Source organism: Abramis brama (assembly GCF_963993115.1).
Source record: "Abramis brama genome assembly, chromosome: 15".
In the NCBI taxonomy this organism is placed as follows: domain Eukaryota; kingdom Metazoa; phylum Chordata; class Actinopteri; order Cypriniformes; family Leuciscidae; genus Abramis; species Abramis brama.
Window position 1 is genome coordinate 15,828,561 of NC_139977.1, and position 20,067 is coordinate 15,848,627.

A 20,067-nucleotide genomic window follows, 5' to 3' on the forward strand; every position below is an offset into this window, starting at 1 on the left:
GAAACCACAGCAATGACAAAGCATGTATAAAAATTCGTAAACGTTGTCCAATACCCATTCTTGTCTTAAGACAACTTTGATGAACCTTTTGGATTTACAAATATTTTCAAATGTCTGTATAATACAGTACTGTAAATATTTGTGTCTATTACTATTTATAATTTATATTTTATTGTGGATGTATTCTCACAATCATGACGTAATGTGAGGTAAAATAAAAAATCTAATGTAAAGTTGTTTTTTATGCGCCACCTGGTGGATATTCTGTGAAGCGAAACACATTGAGGGAATTTTTAAGTAGGCCCCCCCGAAAGCACTTGCAGAATTCTGCTAGACGAATTGCCGAATGCCGTGGGAGAAAACGCGCGTTTTTAAAGGCCACATCTGTACGACTCGATATGCACATATTTTAGTATATTTACCATGACAGTGTACCAATTTCATCACACCACACTAGTTATCAGTCAAATTAATTTTTACTTTGTTTATATAGTTATTCTTTTTTCCCAACAAACATAAGGATACTGATAAACACAAGGCACATGCATTTTTACTTCTTGCATACTCTATCTATGGCAAATTTTTGTGAAGGAAGACAAGCATGTGAAGTTTATCTGGTTTCAAACTGAAGCAAAACACTGTCTGAAGGTTTCCTGAAGAACTGAAAAGCTCTTAAACCTATTGTTGCACCGGTGCCAATAAAGTCATGCAGATAGCAGATTTGAATAAAAAGTGCAAATACAAAAATAAGATGAGTAAATAAAACGGGGTTCTTAATTTTAATAACCATCCTTTATTAAATATATGAACACAGAAACCCCCTGTTAACAGTTAATGTCACGTTTCCCATTCCATGACTAGTAAAATAATAGCCACATCGCGTCTATGACAACTCGAGGTATCGCACACCGGACGCGCACTTTCTCAGTTTATGGCCAGCAATATCATTATGTTTAAGGACATTATGGAATTGAGATAATGTCTGTACTATGTTATGATTATACTGTACAATTAAATACAATAGTTGCTGAGTCTGTGATCTGAACACTTTACCTCAGAGCATCCGTTAACTGAATGAATTGAGAATATCACCTGAAAATCCGATAACATCAGCAATTTTCATTCAAGCAGCTGATTTCTGTAAATGAATGTAAAATTAAATGTATATTGCAGCACAGGGTGAAATCATTTACGATGATTTGAGACAAATATAATGTAAATTTAATATAAAACGATGTAAATGGCGCTCTGTGTCGCGGCAGGATTTTGAACAAGGTCCTGAGCCGTTGCTGGGCGCCGCGGCCGCCGGTGTGTGTACACTCATACAGAATGTGTTCGAATTTTAAAGACATGGCGCTGCGCTTCTCGTCCGGTGTGCGACCACCTTTAAAGTGCTGTTTTCTTTGAAGCCGAAGAACTCTGTTCTTAATACTGGCGAGCTTACTTTTTTCGGGTGTGTGGACAGAGTGTTTCACTCTAGCTGCGCGTGCGCGTACGAGCGCTGCGTCGTTTTCTTATTTGATAGCTGTCCGCGGGTGCAATACTGCCATCTGAGAGGTCAACCAGGTACTGGCGCTGTAGTATTTACGTGTCATGTTATCATAAGAGTCCTATTCATTTTAAACATTGTGGTTATCGCCAATACCGGTATATTGTCACACTCTAAATTAAAACGATGTCGATATTTCATGCTTTGAATATCACGATTATCGTCAACACCGGTATATTGCGACAGCCCTAATATATATATATATATATATATATATATATATATATATATATATATATATATATTTATTACATGGCTTGGTTGAATTTTAATGTAGAATGCGGTCTGTTATTTCTTGATAACAGACCGCTGCTAAGTATAACAGACCGTTGCCATGAAAAACAGAGCGTTGCTATGGACGCAGGATTCTAACCGTAGAGACGGAACAGACTATTTTCTTTAGCGGAAGCAATACAATCATTTTTAAATCAATAAACTCCTTTTTAAATCAATATTTTGGATCAAATTATTGATTTATTTGGTAGGTAGCCATGTAATAAGCGGGATAATGTAGAGCGAGGCGGTTGTTATAGCGAATACAACCCCTTCAGGCTGATTTAAGACCCCTCCGCTTCGCGTCAGGGTCCTGATCAGCCTGTCGGGGTTGTATTCGCTATAACAACCGCCTCGCTCTACATTATCCCTTTCATATATACTGTATATACACACACATACAATATTTTATTTTATATCTGGAAATTCAAGCCAAAATGCTTTATTATATAACCTTAAGGTAATATCTAATGATGTAAATTACTTTGAAAAATATCTCTTTTTTTTTCTAATTGATGGATGCAAAACAGATTATTTAAAACAAAACATTCTGTCATCAATGCAATGTAAAACAAAGGTGATCATTTATAATAATAAAAACAGATAAAAGAATAAAGAAATCCAGATTATGTTATGAATTATAATGGATTACCTATTTCCTTTCCTAATCCAGAGTTTTTGAGAGAACCTGCAGATGATACCACTGCACAGGTCTTAAATGGGCCAATATCAGTGGTTATTTGATGCTGAGGTAACTGAGAGGCCCAGGGCAAACCAGAAAATGGCTCCATATCCGGTGTTAAAGTTGTAATCTGAACCATCTCCTTGATTTGACAAAGAAGTTCAGGGCCACTGAGTTTGGGACGATGTGCTGCAGGTCCAGGGTACTTAACTCCGTATTTATTCATTGCCTAAAATGAAAACAAAAAAGACTATGATAGATAGGTATATCACATTTATTACAAGAAAGTAAGGTAGGTAAGTAAGTAGTAGGGTTTTGTATCTCAGAGAGTCTATTTACACCAAGTGGAAATAGCCCACCTTGGTGGCAGAGGCTATTTACACTAATTCCGCCTACCATTGTTTGATTGAGCCAGACAAAATTACAAAAGTAACCCATCTAATGACATCTGATGGTGAGGAGAGTAAGATGGGGGGCATAAGCTTTTGACGCAGCCAACCTGAGTTGATAACGCCTCGGTTACGTATGGTAACCCTCATTCCCTGAGTGAGGGAACGGAGACGTTACGTCGGTAGGAGTTACCAACAAGTTGCCTAATGGGCCTTTCACACAGGACGCGGTATGCGCGGCGCTTGCCGCTGGGTTCAGCGTTGCCCTTCAGATACAACGCGAAAAAACTTTACACACATTGTCTACCTACAAGTTACCTGACTGTTAAAACACAACTATTTTTAATGTAAATCTGTCTGTCTATGAGACGATCGTTCATACCATACGATGTCTTAATATAATTTACTTTCATCCATTTTGATGTCCGTGCTTGTTTGGATCCCCCGATTCTATTGGCCGCGCTGGTAATCGTCACAGAGCGCAGCGGCAAAAGTTGAACTATTTTGAACTTTGACCGCGGCGTGCGCGTGAGCAAGCCAATGATGCACACCGCTGCGCTTGCGCTTTGGTCGACGCAGCAACAAAACGTCCTTGCGCGGCGCAAGCCATTGAGATGAATGGTTTTATAGCGCAGCGCCGCGCATACCACGTCCTGTGTGAAAGGCCCATTAGAGTGAAACTAAAATGAGCCAATGGACACTGGCATGCAGGATTTGCATTCCGCGCCCCGCCTGCCAGTGCGGGTATAAAGCGGAAGCGCGAGCATATACAAATCGCTTTACGCTGAGGAGCCGAACGGTGTCCGGTCCTCCGCGAAGGTACAGCAACCATGGCGATGGGACGTGACGTTTCCGTTCCCTCACTCGGAACGAGGGTTACCATACGTAACCGAGACTTTCCCTTTCGTTCAGTCACTCCTACGTCACGTCGGTAGGAATTACCAACGAATTGGGATCCCTAACAAAACGCCATGGTGCTGGCCCCTTCCAGCGCATACCACGTCCTGTGTGAAAGGCCCATTAGAGTGAAACTAAAATGAGCCAATGGACACTGGCATGCAGGATTTGCATTCCGCGCCCCGCCTGCCAGTGCGGGTATAAAGCGGAAGCGCGAGCATATACAAATCGCTTTACGCTGAGGAGCCGAACGGTGTCCGGTCCTCCGCGAAGGTACAGCAACCATGGCGATGGGACGTGACGTTTCCGTTCCCTCACTCGGAACGAGGGTTACCATACGTAACCGAGACTTTCCCTTTCGTTCAGTCACTCCTACGTCACGTCGGTAGGAATTACCAACGAATTGGGATCCCTAACAAAACGCCATGGTGCTGGCCCCTTCCAGCGCCCGGCTTAAGCTTCCCGCCGACAGTTTCTTGTTACTTCTCTTCTTTTTTTTTTTTTATGGCGGAAGTTTAGCTAGGAAGAGATCACACTGCTGTTCCGCTAGACCCGCTCAGTGGAAATTGGATAAAGCTGGGAAAGCGTGCCCAACCGTAGGAGGGAACGCTGCGGAGCCACAGCCTGCCCGAAGGGAGGCACTAGGAAAACACGTGCACTAGCCCGTGGGGTAGTGGACACATGACAGTCTCTGAGGTAGTCCAAGCCCGGAGGGGTGGGAGCATACTCAGCAGAGACGACAGAGCGGACTCTGTTGAGGGGAAGACACTGTCTAGCCCGGGGGGTAGCCGCATCGTGGAGAAACACATGGGGTCGACGTAGGAACCACTGACATATGGAACCCCAGCCTAATACCAGCTCATTAGTGACAGGTAACAGGCCTGGCATCTGGCGATCCGCCTCACCTAGCGCCGGAGTGGTGACGGAGGAACTCACAAGGTTAGCCGTTTGTTGGGTAACCAACGGAGCAGAATAACGCACGTATCTGGCCCATGGGGCGAGAATGGCGTAGCAAGCCGACACTAACCTAATTCCTTGCGAGTACACGGGAGGAAACAGGTTCTACACGAAGGCTATAAAATCTAGTGAACGTGTTAGGTGTCGCCCAGCCCGCAGCTCTGCAGATATCTGTCAGCGAGGCGCCTTGAGCTAGCACCCAGGAGGAGGCAACACTCCTAGTAGAGTGTGCCCTCGACCTAGGTGGGCAAGGCACGTCCTGGGACTCATAAGCCCGGACGATAGCATCCACTAACCAGTGGGCGAACCTCTGCTTGGAGACAGCCTTCCCCTTCTGCTGGCCTCCATAACAGACGAAGAGCTGGTCTGAGGTCCTAAAGCTTTGTGTTCTGTCCACGTAGCAGTGCAGAGTGTGAACGGGACAGATAAAAGCCAGGGCTGGGTCTGCCTCCTCCGGTGGTAGCGCTTGCAGGCTCACTACCTGATCTCTAAACGGAGTGGTAGGAACCTTGGGCACATATCCGGGCTGGGGTCTCAGGATAACGTGAGAGAAGTCCGGCGCGAACTCTAGGCACGATTCGTTGACCGAAAATGCCTGCAGGTACCCTACCCTCTTGATAGAGGCCAAAGCCAGCAGGAGAGCTGTCTTAATCGACAGGATATTTAATTCGACTGCAGGCAAGGGCTCAAATGGGGGTCTCTGAAGTGCTCTGAGCACTAGAGTTAAATCCCAAGAGGGTACGGGGTGCGGATTACGAGAGGGATTCAACCTCCTGGCACCCCTGAGGAACCTGATGATCAGGTCGTGCTTTCCCAATGACTTACCTTCTACTGCATCGTGATGAGCGGCTATTGCGGCAACATACACTTTGAGGGTGGAGGGAGACAGCCTTCGCTCCAACCTATCTTGCAGGAAGGAAAGGACGACACTGATCAGGCAAGTTCGGGGGTCTTCCCGGTGGGAAGAACACCAGACGACGAACAGGTTCCACTTCAACGCATAGAGGCGCCTCATAGAGGGGGCTCTAGTGGAAGTGATGGTGTCTACCACTGCCTGTGGTAGCCCAACTAGAACCTCTGCGTCCCGTCCAGGGACCAGACATGGAGTTTCCAGAGGTCTGGACGCGGGTGCCATAGGGTGCCCCGTCTCTGAGAAAGAAGGTCCTTCCTCAGAGGGATCGGCCAAGGAGGGGCTGTCGCGAGGAGCATGAGTTCCGCAAACCAAGTCCGGTTGGGCCAATACGGCGCAACGAGCAGGACCTGTTCCTCGTCCGCCCTGACCTTGCACAGTGTCTGTGCAAGAAGGCTCAGTGGGGGAAATGCATATTTGCGAAGGCTCTGGGGCCAGCTGTGTGCCAGTGCATCCGTGCCGAGGGTTCCTTCGGACAGGGAATAGAACAACTGGCAAAGGGTCGTGTCCGGAGAGGTAAACAGATCTATCTGAGAGGCTCTGAAGATTCCCCATATCAGATGGACCGCCTGGGGATGGAGTCGCCATTCTCCCGGAAGAGGCGGCTGCCGTGAGAGCTTGTCGGCTGCACGGTTGAGCACACCAGGGATGTGAATGGCTCAAAGTGACCTCAGATGCTTCTGACTCCATAGGAGGAAATGGCGGGCGAGTCGCGACATACGACGGGAGCGTAGATCACCTTGGCGGTTGATGTATGCAACGGTCGCAGTACTGTCCGTACGGACCAGTACGTGCTTGTGCTGAAGTAGCCCTCTGAGGCGGCACAAGGCTAAGCATACTGCTTGCAACTCTAGGCAGTTGATGTGCCAATGCAGTTGGGGCCCCGTCCACAGACCCGAAACTGCATACCCGTTGTACGTGGCCCCCCAGCCGTTGGCAGAGGCATCTGTGAAAACCACAGCATGCCTGGACACCTGGACTAAAGGCACTCCAGCCCATAGAAATGCAGGGTCTGACCAAGGGCTGAAGGTTTGGCGACAGTGCGGGGTGATGTTCACCCGGAATATGCCGCTCTGCCACGCCCATCACGGGACTCGATTGTGAAGCCAGCGCTGAAGCGGTCTCATATGGAGCAGACCGAGCAGCATTACTGCGGCTGCCATATGCCCCAGGAGCCTCTGAAATTGTTTCAGTGGGACCGCTGACCTGCCTTGAAAGGACTTGCGTGGGGCAGAGTTTGCTCTTGTCCCAGTTGACCTGAAGCCCCAACTGGCTGAGATGCCGAAGCACCATGTCCCTGTGTTCGCACAACAGATCCCGCGAGTGAGCTATTATGAGCCAGTCATCGAGATAGTTGAGAAAGTGAACGCCACGTTTTCTCATAGGAACAATGGCCGCCTCCGCGACTTTCGTGAAGACACAGGGTGACAGGGTCAGCCCGAAGGGTAGGACCTTGTACTGATATGCTTGATCCTCGAACGCAAAACGTAGAAGTGGTCTGTGTTGAGGAAGAATCGAGACATGAAAGTACGCGTCCTTCAGGTCGATCGCTGCAAACCAATCGCGGGGACGGATGCATTCGAAGATGCGTTTCTGCGTCAACATTTTGAACGGGAGCTTGTGCAGGGCCCGATTCAAAACTCACAGGTCCAGGTTTGGCCGTAACCCACCGCCTTTGTTGGGTACAATGAAGTATGGGCTGTAAAACTCTGATGGGCTGTAAAACTCTCATCTCGACTGGAGGGACCGGCTCGATCGCGTCCTTCGCCAGCAGGACGCTGATCTCCTTCCTCAGGACAGGAGCATCGCAGCTCCGCACATGGGTGAAGCGGACGCCCCTGAACTTGGGAGGCCGGCGGGCAAATTGAATTGCATAGCCGAGCCGGATGGTACGAGTGAGCCACCGGGACAGCCTCGGAAGCACTAGCCAGGCTTCGAAAGACTGTACCAGTGAGCCCACCCGGACCACCGGCGTACCCGCGGTGGGGCAGCAAGGTAGAAGGCAGGGACGCGACTCCGGGGCCATTGCAGTGGCCGAGAGTGGGGTCTGGAAGGAGGAAGGAGGAGAAACGAGGAGCGAGGCCCGGGGGCGTCGAGTCCAGGTTTCTGAACCTCCTTGCCCAGCGGGAGATGAGAGTGACAAGGCCGGGGCGGCGTCACTGCCATCTGAGCGCTGGGGCAAGGGAAATGAGAGCGGCGAGGCAACGTGGCAGCGCACACTGTCATTCTGGCCCTCTTGGACGGGGGAGACTGGGAGCGGTGAGGCAATAGAGCGTCGTCCTTGACTGCCAGTCTCGACTGTGTGTGACCCAGGGTAAGTGGAAACTGCTCTTTTATTGAAGCTTTACCGGAGTAGCAGCCGCCGAAGGCTGGGCAGCAGCAGCCTGTCTCCGGGGCATGATGTGTTTAATCACCTCTGACTGCTTCTGGGTGGTGGAGAACTGTTGGGCGTAGCTCTCCACCGCGTCGCCGAAGAGGCCACCCTGGGAAATGGGGGAGTTCGGGAACCTACTCTTGTCCGACTCCCTCATATCGGCCAGGGTGAGCCAAAGGTGTCGCTCCTGGACCACAAGTGTGGACATCGCCTGGCCCAGGGAACGTGCAGTGACTTTCGTCGCCCAGAGGGCGAGGTCCGTCGCCGTACGCAGCTCTTGGAGCACCCCCTGATTGGTACCACCCTCCTGCATGTCACTGAGCGCTTTGGTCTGGTGAACCTGAAGAAGCGCCATGGCATGCAGGGCAGAAGCAGCTTCTCCAGCGTGGGTTTACCCCGCCAGGTGGACGCGGCCTTAGGACACAATTGCATCGCAACCAACCGTTCCACTGGGGGGATGTCCTTGTATCGCTTCAGAAGAACCAGAAGAAGAACTAGATCAGGGAATCTCCAAAGGGACTCCCCCTCGTTTGAGGGTTCTCAGTCTTGATCTCAGCATCGCAATGGTCATGTTCCTGCAGTGGGAACATGACTCATTCACGAACGCTGTCTCAGCGTGCGCGAGGCCCAAACACTAGAGGCAGCGATCATGGCCATCAACCGGTGGCAGATATTGACCACATTCAGAAACAGACTCGTTGAGCTTGTAGAATCACTATCCCAAACGCTCATTCACTCAGAGGACACAACCGATCGGCTCTGAAGAAGAAAGCGATTTGTGTATGCTCGCGCTTCCACTTTATACCCGCACTGGCAGGCGGGGCGAGGAATGCAAATCCTGCATGCCAATGTCCATTGGCTCGTTTTAGTTTCACTCGAAGGCAATTGGTCTCCCTAGTGTGATCCCAATTCGTTGGTAACTCCTACTGACGTGACGTAGGAGTGACCGAACGAAAGGGAACCAACGTTTTCTGGATTTTAAGAGATATAATCATATACACTGATAGCAGTAGAGCTTCTTCCTCAGAGGATTATGTAAAATGGATTAACTGAAGAGACTTCATGCCTTGCTGCTCAGCAGTCCTTGCAGTTTTTTACTGTTTTTATATAGTAAAGGCTTTTAGATGTCTTTCAGTTTCGCTCACCTGGTAGTTCTGCACCACCTTCCTCAGCCTTTTTCCCAGCATGGTGCTTGACATCTCCTCATTCCAGACTTCTCCGAGTGCTCCATTTGGCCCAAAAACAACAGCATCCCCACTTGCGGCACCCTCTCCTCTTCGTTGGCCTCCAAAAATAGTCTCTAAAGCACGTCTCAGCGGTTGCGCCAAAAGCCAGTAAAATAACCCATGCTCTCTTCTTTTTCCCCTGAGGCTGCGGTCTTTGGAACTGCTCTCCATTGAGTAGTTAGAAGATGACAGGATGGGAATAGGCTTCTGAGGATCTCCAGGAATGACACCTGGGAGCTTTTGAGGGTCAGTATACATGGGTTTTGACCCTCCTGTTCCCCGCAATACCTTCGATAGATCAATGTCACTTTTAGTAATAAAGTATTTTTCATTTTTTACCTAATAGAGTGCTGCAGGGATGACGTAATTTTGTAGGCCAACCCGGAAATTAGCATCACTCTGGTTCCCTGGACAAGAAGCCAATAGCGTTTTTTCCAGTAACTTGGATTATTGCCAAAAATGAGCTCTTTTAAACTTTATTTAAAATCTATAAATAGGAATGTTTAAGTTAGAATAGTTTGCAAGAGCACGATTATAAACACAAGGCTGTAAAAGCCGACTATAGTGTAGAAGACTTTTCTTCTTCGTGATGTTTAACTCTTTCCTCGTTTTCTAAAAAAGTTGCCAGCCAGCGCCAGCATTTTTGACCATATTCACAAAACGTTCATGGCCCCCAAGATATTTTTTTGTATGAATATGTAAACAGTCAATATATCAAAAGACGTTGAAAAAGAAGTTTCATTACAACAACATTTTAATAAAAAAGCTGAGAAAATCATGTTTTTGACCAGTCCATCAACACCCTCAAAGCTTGCTTGATGTATTTTATGGCACATATAAGCTTGTCTTAACCACAGATCTTATTTCAGGTATTTAACAAAAAAACAAAAAAAAAACACTGACTTTGGGATGATGGAACAGGATGTGCAAAAAAAACCCCTAATTTTATTGTTTTAAGTCTCATTCCTACAGCACTCTAGATAGAGCAGAAAGCAGTGTGAGGAAAGGAATCTCTTTGACATACCTTAACAATTGTGTGTGCTCTTGGTTGAGCTCGAGTTCTCGCCTTCACGCCAAAAATTGCATCTGTGACAGGTATGCTGTTTTCAGCGCAAAAGGTGTACAGGAGAGCCATAGTCATACAGAACAGAGCCATGCACAGGGCTCCTCGACGGGCCCGACGTCTCAACCTCCAGAGTAGGCTAACACGATCCATGGCAGCCCCTGGGATCTGGATAATGAATTACAGACAATATTAGAAAATTAAAGGATGACCTCTGAAAATGAAGTTGCCAGATGCATAGAAGCATATGAATAGGTTCAGCTGAATTGAAGACATATAAAAACAGTTTAAAAATATTTATTTTGAAGCTCTAGTAAACTCAATCAAGGAACAGGCCATGTTAGAAATTAAATTAGTGTGAAGGGAAAAGCATTGATCACCTTCCTCACAGCTGCCTGTCGTTTGTGTTCATCACCACTGTGTATTTAGTTCCTGCCTGTATTCACTTCAGTGTCCAGTATTGTTTGTTCATGTCTCACCTGTTTGCCTGTTCCTGAGTTTATATTATTAAAGAAAGTGTTTTAACTACTTTCATCTCCGTCTTCCTTGCTACGAACCGTGACAATACCAGAGAATTGCTGGTTTTTGTTGATAATGTTTATATACAGGACCTAAAGCATTTATTATATTTAAATGTTAACAAAAACAAAATATTTATTTTGAAGCTCTAGTAAACTCAATCAAGGAACAGGCCATGTTAGAAATTAAATTAGTGTGAAGGGAAAAGCATTGATCACCTTCCTCACAGCTGCCTGTCGTTTGTGTTCATCACCACTGTGTATTTAGTTCCTGCCTGTATTCAGTTCAGTGTCCAGTATTGTTTGTTCATGTCTCACCTGTTTGCCTGTTCCTGAGTTTATATTATTAAAGAAAGTGTTTTAAAGCTGCAGTCGGCAAGTCTGGCAGATTGAGTGGACTTAGCCAAAATTTTGAATGTTTACAACTCTCATTTCTGTGAACGCGTCCGTCTCTTCAGCATCGATCAACACCATGGACTCGGAGGTAGGCTGCCCTGGCTAATCTATCCATAGATAGCAATAACCGAGGAATTGGAAGCTTGTTAGTAGATTTTCTCTCCGCCATCACGCTTCGTACAATCTTCAGGCGAACTTCAGGCGTGTCGTGTGCATGTGATATTGTAATGTGCGCGTCTGCGCGAGGGAGGGGGGATCTGTGGCGTGTGCACGAACTGTGATTGACAGTCAGATCTCACACCCCCCTGCGCTGATTGGACCCGATGAGACGGGAGCGGTGGATTTTTGCAAAACAAATAACACGCTCCAGGTGGAGTTAGAAGCTCGGGTTTTTTTCTAAAACCAACTTAGTTATGTTGTTCTGTCGGATTATAGTGTCAATTTCACTGAATTTGATCAAAAAAATGTTGCCGACGGCAGCTTTAACTACTTTCATCTCCGTCTTCCTTGCTACGAGCCGTGACAATACCAGATAATTGCTGTTTTTTGTTGATAATGTTTATATACAGGACCTAAAACTAACTTTTTGCCAGTGATCGCACACTGACTGACGCAGCTTTTCTGGGTTCCGTTTTGGATGTTTGCACACAGAAAACTTCCTACATAGTGCTTGAGTAACACGCTTAAATATTTAAATTGGCAAGGCTTAAACTTTAGTGATGATGCAGCGGATAACAACAGCTTTAAAACCATGTCAGTGGGGAGTAGAGTACATTATTTGGAGGGATGGAGGGATGGATGGATATCGAGTAGTGACAAGCGCCATCTACTGTCAGAGAGTGAATGTGTATTTTCATTCAGTGCGTCTCCTTCACTCGTTCCATCATGCTGCTCTTGCATGTTGTGCTTGTTTACATCAGTGTGCGACGTATGCACATTCATTATTAATCTTATGCATGATGAAAACTGCTTCGTTAATGTTTCTTGTCTCACACTGTTACGAATTACAATGAATCACGTAAATTATATATTTTAAAAATAGCTAAATTAAACAAAAGTTTATTAGTTTGCGTAACTAATTGTATTTCTGTCGGTCGTTTAACATTTCTATTGTAAAACAGCTGTCAAATATTATATATTGAGTTTAGCTACTTGCATATTATCTCACACTTTATGACCATTTACTGAAGCGTTGCGATGGAATTCGTGATCAGCATTCAGCAGCTTCTGTAAACATAAAGCCCACCTACTTTGATTTGATTGGTCATCTCAAACATTTTGAAATTGATGATCGGTGTTTGACCACTGGCGGCAGCTCGGATGAGTAGGTTGGTTATCTTGGCTGTGCAATATTCGTGCAGCACCAAAGCAGAGTTTGTATTAGGTGATTATCACTACCTTTATTATATACACCTCAGAAAAAATTCTGGACCTTGGGGACCTCAATGGTGGGTACGGCCCTGGTTGGGTTAACTGTTGTGTTAAATATGTAACATGCTGTAATAAGCTTGCTTCAGTTGACCTAAATTTAAGCTAGCAGAGTTTAGTAATGCAGTTCAGGTCTCTGGAGTACATTTGAAACCTGCCAATGCCTTAAAGGGAGCAGACAAATTGGTTTAAGAAATTGTGGTAGTTCCATTGGTGTTGGCCTAGAAAAGACCATTTTAACTAAAGTAATATTTTTACACAGAATTTTATAATTTTAATAATTATGCCCAGAATAAAGGGTCCATAAAATAATTGTAGTTACACAGAACATCAGTTTCATGACAGTAAGCAAAACTTCATACATGACGTGTAAAGAGTGCTTATCAATTAATACATACTGGTGCTCTCTAGATAAGGGATATGCAGCTCAATACAAAAATGGTAGTGCAAGGTACTCAAAGTAGGATTTAAATTGCAAAAAGCTTTTATGAAATCATGGCTTGCAACCTTACAAAATTAAAACTTACTACCACATACCGTGATGTTACAACTAAGAAACTTTGGTCAGAGTATGGGAGAGTATCAATGAGTCTTATAAGTTGTCATTAATAAATATCATGTGACAGTATCACATGACATAACTATGCCATCACATGACAAAAACACCAGATTCAAAAGGTTTGTTTAGGTGTGTTCGACTTTATGCGGCACTCCAATCCAATCGAGTTGCCACTTGCAGTCAGGGGCGGAATTGAAAACGGAGCCGCCAAGTTGGACACTTGCGTGGTCTTTGCATACTTTATCACAGACAAATTGGATTAGATGCAATATTTGTCAAATACACAGTTTGTTTAGATGTTCGACTTCATGCGGCATCGCGCAGACCAATCGGCAAGAGTTGTTGCTTGCAGTCAGGGGGGGAACTGAAAACTGGTCCTCAACCAGCCGAGAGGCTCTCACTCGCCCTCAGCAGCGAGAGCTCTCCGACAACGTGTCTCTCCTTCATCCCAGGTTTCGGAACCAATGTTGAGAGGTTTTTGTTCAGTGAAGGAGGAGGCGGGAACCGGCGAACGTTCAAACACTTTAATAAATAAACGCACAAAACGAAAGTAAAGCGGCAGCTAGGGCTGCAGCTATCGATTATTTTAGTGATTGAGTATTCTACCGATTATTCCATCGATTAATCGGATAAAGAAATTGACATAATAAAAATAGATCCAAGTGAACAACAGCCTTTAAAATTACTTAAAATACAAATATATAATAAGCAATAATAATTGGTTCAAATAAAGGATCAAAGTAATTATATGGGTTTTATTGAACAACACTGTTAAAATACACTATGTTAAATATATGATATAAACTAATATAAACATAACTTGCATACATTACATATTATAACAAATGCCTGCAGAAGGCGCCAACGGCCTGGTGTTAGTTGTTGTTACACTACGGCATTATCAAATCCTTTAATATTGGCCAAACAAGATTTTATTCCAATGTCCACTTAATCTTTAATATTTGGTCACTTCTGTATGATAGAAATGCAACAGCCTCTTGAACAAGAACATGTGCACATCAAAACATACAAACTCAGAGCGAGAGTTTAAACTTTTATTTTGAAACGATGAACAACAATTCGCATATTTAGCAACATATTTATGATTTACTAATGAGGTACGTTACAAATCTTGTGAAATGGCACACTGCGTTCCCAGATGAACGTTATAAGCAACCCAAACTCAAAGCATGCAGAGATGGAGTTTGAGAAACCCGAGGTAAATATATATGCGTTTGCGTAAATATATGAAACACTTATTTTTGTGAGTGAATGCAGCACAATCGCGAACATAAATGGACAACTTTAAAGGCGATTTTCTCAATGTTTCTATTTTTCTGCACCCTCAGATTCCAGATTTTCAAATAGTCGTATCTCGGCCAAATATTGTCCTATCCTAACAAACCATACATCAATGGAACGCTTATTTATTCAGCTTTTATATGATTTTTTATGTGACTGGTTTTGTGGTCCAGGGTCACATATATCGGTTATCGGCTTTCAAATAAAAATAATTATCGGTTATCGTATTAGCCAAAATGTTCATATCGGTGCATCCCAAATATATATATAATTATAATTAATATAGTGGAAATCCAGAGTATATTCCTTAATGAAAATTAATATCATCCTCCTAATTATATTAAATTATAGAATATATTATATTTTTATAAATAATTTACTATTAAAGAAATTTCTTTAATAGTAAATTATTTATAAACATATCATTTTATATCTAATTATATCTAATCTCCTCAATATTATTAACTCATCTTTATCTTTAGGTCATGTTCCAAGAACATTTAAACTGGCAGTTATAAAACCTCTCATTAAGAAACCACAATTAGATCATAATAATCTAGCAAATTATAGACCCATTTCAAATCTTCCATTTATGTCTAAAATACTAGAAAAAGTTGTGTCCACTCAACTGGGCTCTTTCTTGCAAGAAAATGATATCTATGAAAAGTTTCAGTCTGGATTCAGGCCGCATCATAGCACTGAAACTGCGCTCCTTAAAATCACAAATGATTTACTTTTAGCTTCTGACCAAGGCTGTATCTCAATACTAGTTTTACTTGATCTAAGTGCTGCGTTCGATACTATAGATCACACAATACTCTTAGATCGACTACAAAATTATACTGGTGTTCAAGGACAAGCATTAAGCTGGTTTAGATCATACTTATCTGACCGCTACCATTTTGTCTATTTAAATGGAGAAAAATCGATCATAACTCCAGTAAACTATGGAGTGCCGCAGGGATCTGTGTTAGGCCCTCTGTTATTCTCAATATATATGCTGCCACTTGGAAATATTATAAGGAAACATGGAATTAGTTTCCATTGTTATGCTGATGACACTCAAATCTATATTTCATCACGGCCGGATGAAAACGCTAAATTATCTAAATTGACAGAGTGTGTTAAAGATATAAAAGATTGGATGACGCGTAATTTTCTTTTATTAAATCCAGACAAGACAGAGGTAATACTTATCGGTTCAAAAAACCGCCCACAGAACCTCACAATACAACTTTGACATCGTAGGATGTCCTGTTACTTTATCCTCTACAGTAAAAGACCTAGGTGTTATACTCGATTGTAACCTGTCTTTTGAAAATCATATTTCGTATGTTACAAAAACAGCCTTTTTCCACCTTAGAAACATTGCTAAGCTACGTAACATGCTATCAGTTTCTGATGCAGAAAAGTTAGTTCATGCATTCATGACCTCGAGACTAGATTACTGTAATGCTTTATTAGCTGGTTGTCCTGCGTCCTCATTAAACAAGCTACAGTTGGTCCAAAATGCAGCTGCTAGAGTTCTTACTGGATCAAGTAAATATGATCATATAACACCGATTTTATCATCACTACATTGGTTACCTATAAAGTTCCGTATTAATTATAAGGTATTGCTACTGACTTATAAAGCCCTAAATGGCTTAGCTCCAGTCTATTTTTAACGGATCTTCTATCGCCCTATAATCCATCGCGCTCTTTAAGATCAATAGATTCGAGGCTTTTGGTCATACCTAGGATATCCAGATCAACCAAAGGAGGGAGAGCATTTTCACATTTGGCTCCGAAACTCTGGAATAGTCTTCCTGATACTGTTCGTTGCTCGGACTCGCTCTCCCAGTTTAAAACTAGATTAAAGACGCATCTTTTCGGCCAGGCATTCATATAATATTGTTAATCTTACAGTTCAAACTACAATCCGGCCTCTAGTTCATAAATGCCAGAGGAGAACTGGCCCCGACTGAGCCTGGGTTCTCCCAAGGTTTTTTTTTTCTCCATTAGGTCACCTGATGGAGTTTTAGGACACCATTAGGTCACTTGATGGAGTTTTTTCGGTTCCTTGCCACTGTTGCCTTTGGCTTGCTCAGTTGGGGATATTTTGGGGATATTTAATTTTATTCTATCAATCAATAAATTCCACTAGAAACAAACCTTGTTGTATTATTTTATTTTAATTTAATACTGTGAAGCTGCTTTGATACAATCTGTATTGTGAAAAGCGCTATACAAATATACTTGATTTGATTTGATTTAATTGAAGGCCAACTTTGATATTACAATGCATTTAGCAGTTTAATTTGTTACTCTCAAGAGTAATGGAACATTTTGATCCTGTATTGGTTATTATTGAAATACACATAATTCTGAAATCGTCATATTTGGAATATGGAATAATAATTTTTACGCCTTTCCCTGGAAAAATTAAGAAAAAAGCGGCATCGCAATGCTTTAAAAACAAACAAAAACATTTCTTTTGATCATGCTTCCATTTTTAAGGATGTTTGGTATTTGTTTCATTCCTCTGCTTCTTTTCATTGCAGCTATCATGTTAACATTTTTCGATTAAAACATGGAATAAGCTCACACCAGCTATAATACCCTGTAAAAGATCCTGATCTTAGTCCTTTGTTGTCGGGTACTGCAGCTTTAAATCCCTTTGGTTGCTAAGTAGCAAGTGCCCCTGTGCTCTAATGGGCTGATTTGGTATTCAGCTCAATGCCGGGTCTTATTTTTGTATGCGAGACAAAGTGTTTTGATGGAGGGTGATTGCAGCAGTGTCTGGAGGCTGTTTGGGAGTTTTATGGGCTGTACAGTACACCGTGTGCACTCCACGCATATAAATGATATCAGTGCAACTATGAAACACAAACCGAGTCTGACTTTTTGCATTCCCAAATGCATGTTATTGGAAACCTAAACAAACAGCACATGCAGAAACTGAGTTTGAATGGAGCAGCTAATGTGCACGGAGCTGAGGTACTTTTAACAGGCAAGCAGGGCAGGGCCGAGAGCCGTGAGCACGGTGCGAGGCCGGTGGCGCGATTTGCTAATGAGCGTCACCTGCGTGCCACACCGGTCTTGAGTTTTGGACTGATAAAAGGAGGAGCGATAGTGCGACAGGAGTGACAGTGAAGGACAAGAGAGAAGTCCAAGCCTGTCTATTAGCCTATTAGCCAAGCCTGTCTAGCCCAATAGTCCAAGCCTAAAAAGTTGTGTTTTTATTATGTTTATATGCAGCAGTCATCCGTGAGGGGTATATTTAAAACCCTTTACAATCACAATATAGCACAGTGCTAATGTGAAATCCCAAAGACTGCGATTCAGTTAAATAAATAACGGGGGTTTCCACAGAGAGGCGCGGCGCTTTAATTATTTACATGCGTGCAGATTACCACAGTTATCACCCAGCAAACATACTTTGTCACAACGACCTAAAAACAACACTAACAACAAGTTGTAACAGTCATGTTTCATTTTCATTGTTATTGTTTTCTTGTTTCTGTCTGTTTCTGTCTCCCTGAGTTCATGTTCATCGTTTGTTACTATGGTTTCTGATTAGAAACACCTCTTCCTTGTTCTGTTTATTGTCATTCCATGTGTATTTAAGCTCTCAGTTTTTTGTTCAGTGTTGTTAATGTCATTCTGCATCACACATTTTTATTGTTGGATTGCACTACACAGTGACTGAACACCAGACTGAAGAATATTTCAAAACAAAACCTTATGGCTGTGTTACATCTTCATCACACCTTTTAATAATCTACTGGATATATATTACTCATAGGTTTCAGCCATGTGACTGCCACAGAGACCTGCAATCCATAGAACTGCTTACATGCGAGCAGATGAGCCCAGAATATGAACAAATGTAACATGCTAAATAGTTAGGCTTTTTTAATTATAGTTTTGTATGGAAAAATGCTTAACAAGAAACTGTGCGTTGTGTTTATACTCTGGGTTCATCTGCTTGCCTGTACATAGTATGCATCATCAATAAGGTGTATAATTGTCTTTTAATATCACTAATAATTAGTACAAACCTGGTAAAAAATAACTGGCGAGCGATGGTGGAAAGCCTTGTTTTGCCCTCCAGGTTGGTGTTCCTGTAAGGGTGTGACATCACATGAAAACTATGAATTACAAACATGGATTTTATGCCAATTACATAAATTAGTGTTTTTTTATTGTGTGGCAACTGTGGCCTGTACTGTAACATGTTTAATTGAGGAACAAGGGTGATTTGAAACAAGTATTTTTTCAAACATTGTTTGCTATAGCTTTGACCAAGTTGAAAAACTTAATAATTATGATTATTAATAATAATAATAAAAAATTACGATTTTGTAACCATAATTAAAGCACATGATCACATTTTTAAATAATGACTAGCTGTGTTTCAAGTGTGATGAGTTTGGAGTTTTGTACTAATAATTATGAAAATGTAGCACTCCACTCATATGCAAATTGCAGTCTGCAGTTCCTGAATTTGAGGTATAAAAATATATAATTTGATTTGAATATTTTGACCTCGCTGATATGCAAATTGGGGGGTGGATAGATAGATAGATAGATGTTATAGTTGTTTTGTGTTTATATTGTATTGTGTCCTCTTTAATCATAAATACATACAAATTTAACTTATTAAAGATAGAGGCAAAACTGGCTACAAAAAAAAAAATGATATGGCTATCAGACACTCTTGCCTTCATAAGTTTGAATGGGACATGAGGGTGTCCATATAAAATAAGCTATGCATAGGCCTGATTAATGCACCCGCATTCTGCTTTACATAACACACGGAGTAAATATAGGCTATAAAAAATTGAATAACAATATAATTTCAGGCATCTCTTTTGTGCGTGATGGTCAATTCAGATTCGGTTTTGCTGATTTTTAAATGCACGCACCGAACATTTAAGGATTAAACAACACCAATGTTATTTTAAATTCTAAATGACTTGAGACATTGAAGTGGAGCGAAATGATGCTGCGTGAATGAGACAAATATTATTTGCACGCCTACCTTGTATCCCATATTTTTTCCGATGCTATTCTTTTTGGTTAGTTCAATCCGTTTTCTCCAGTGCCCGATCTTTGCATTTTGGTTGATTTGGTTGATTTATGGATACAGATTATGCATAGAGGAAACCTATATTGTATAATCCCTTAGTATAATAACCTAAATCACGACAAGACTTTTTCCCTTTTACCTTTCGAAGAGATGCTCTACAAAATGCCATCTAAATATAGATCTTTTCGAGCTGAGGCATGTTGATAAACCGCCATGTTTATATACTGCATAATAATATGGACAGACTCTGAGCTGGTGCGTTGATGGTTCATTGATGTCTCTAGCGGACGAGAGCGGTCTGTGCCCTTATTATCGCGTGCGACTGCGGCTGTGAATGCAGAGGATTCTGCGTCTTTTTCTCCTATTGCTAATTATTTATGTACTTCTGACACGAAACTGTCACAAATGCACACATTGCATTGGGTGGTAAAATAAATCTATTAAATGCAAATATATATATTTCAGACGTT

At 42.8% G+C, this 20,067-nt stretch overlaps 1 protein-coding gene across 1 annotated transcript in view; it reads right to left on the reverse strand.

Moving 5' to 3' along the window:
* st6gal1 (ST6 beta-galactosamide alpha-2,6-sialyltranferase 1) overlaps positions 1–19,911 on the reverse strand; it is a 34,162-nt gene extending 14,251 nt beyond the window's left edge. The window contains exons 1-5 of the mRNA XM_084137658.1: positions 19,550–19,911; positions 18,567–18,629; positions 10,282–10,488; positions 9,177–9,545; positions 2,475–2,733 (exon numbers count right to left, since the gene is read on the reverse strand). Of these exons, the coding sequence (XP_083993784.1) occupies positions 2,475–2,733; positions 9,177–9,545; positions 10,282–10,488; positions 18,567–18,629; positions 19,550–19,561 (910 nt within the window). The 5' untranslated portion in view covers positions 19,562–19,911. The remainder of the gene's footprint in view (positions 1–2,474; positions 2,734–9,176; positions 9,546–10,281; positions 10,489–18,566; positions 18,630–19,549) is intronic.
* Positions 19,912–20,067: the final 156 nt, after the last annotated feature.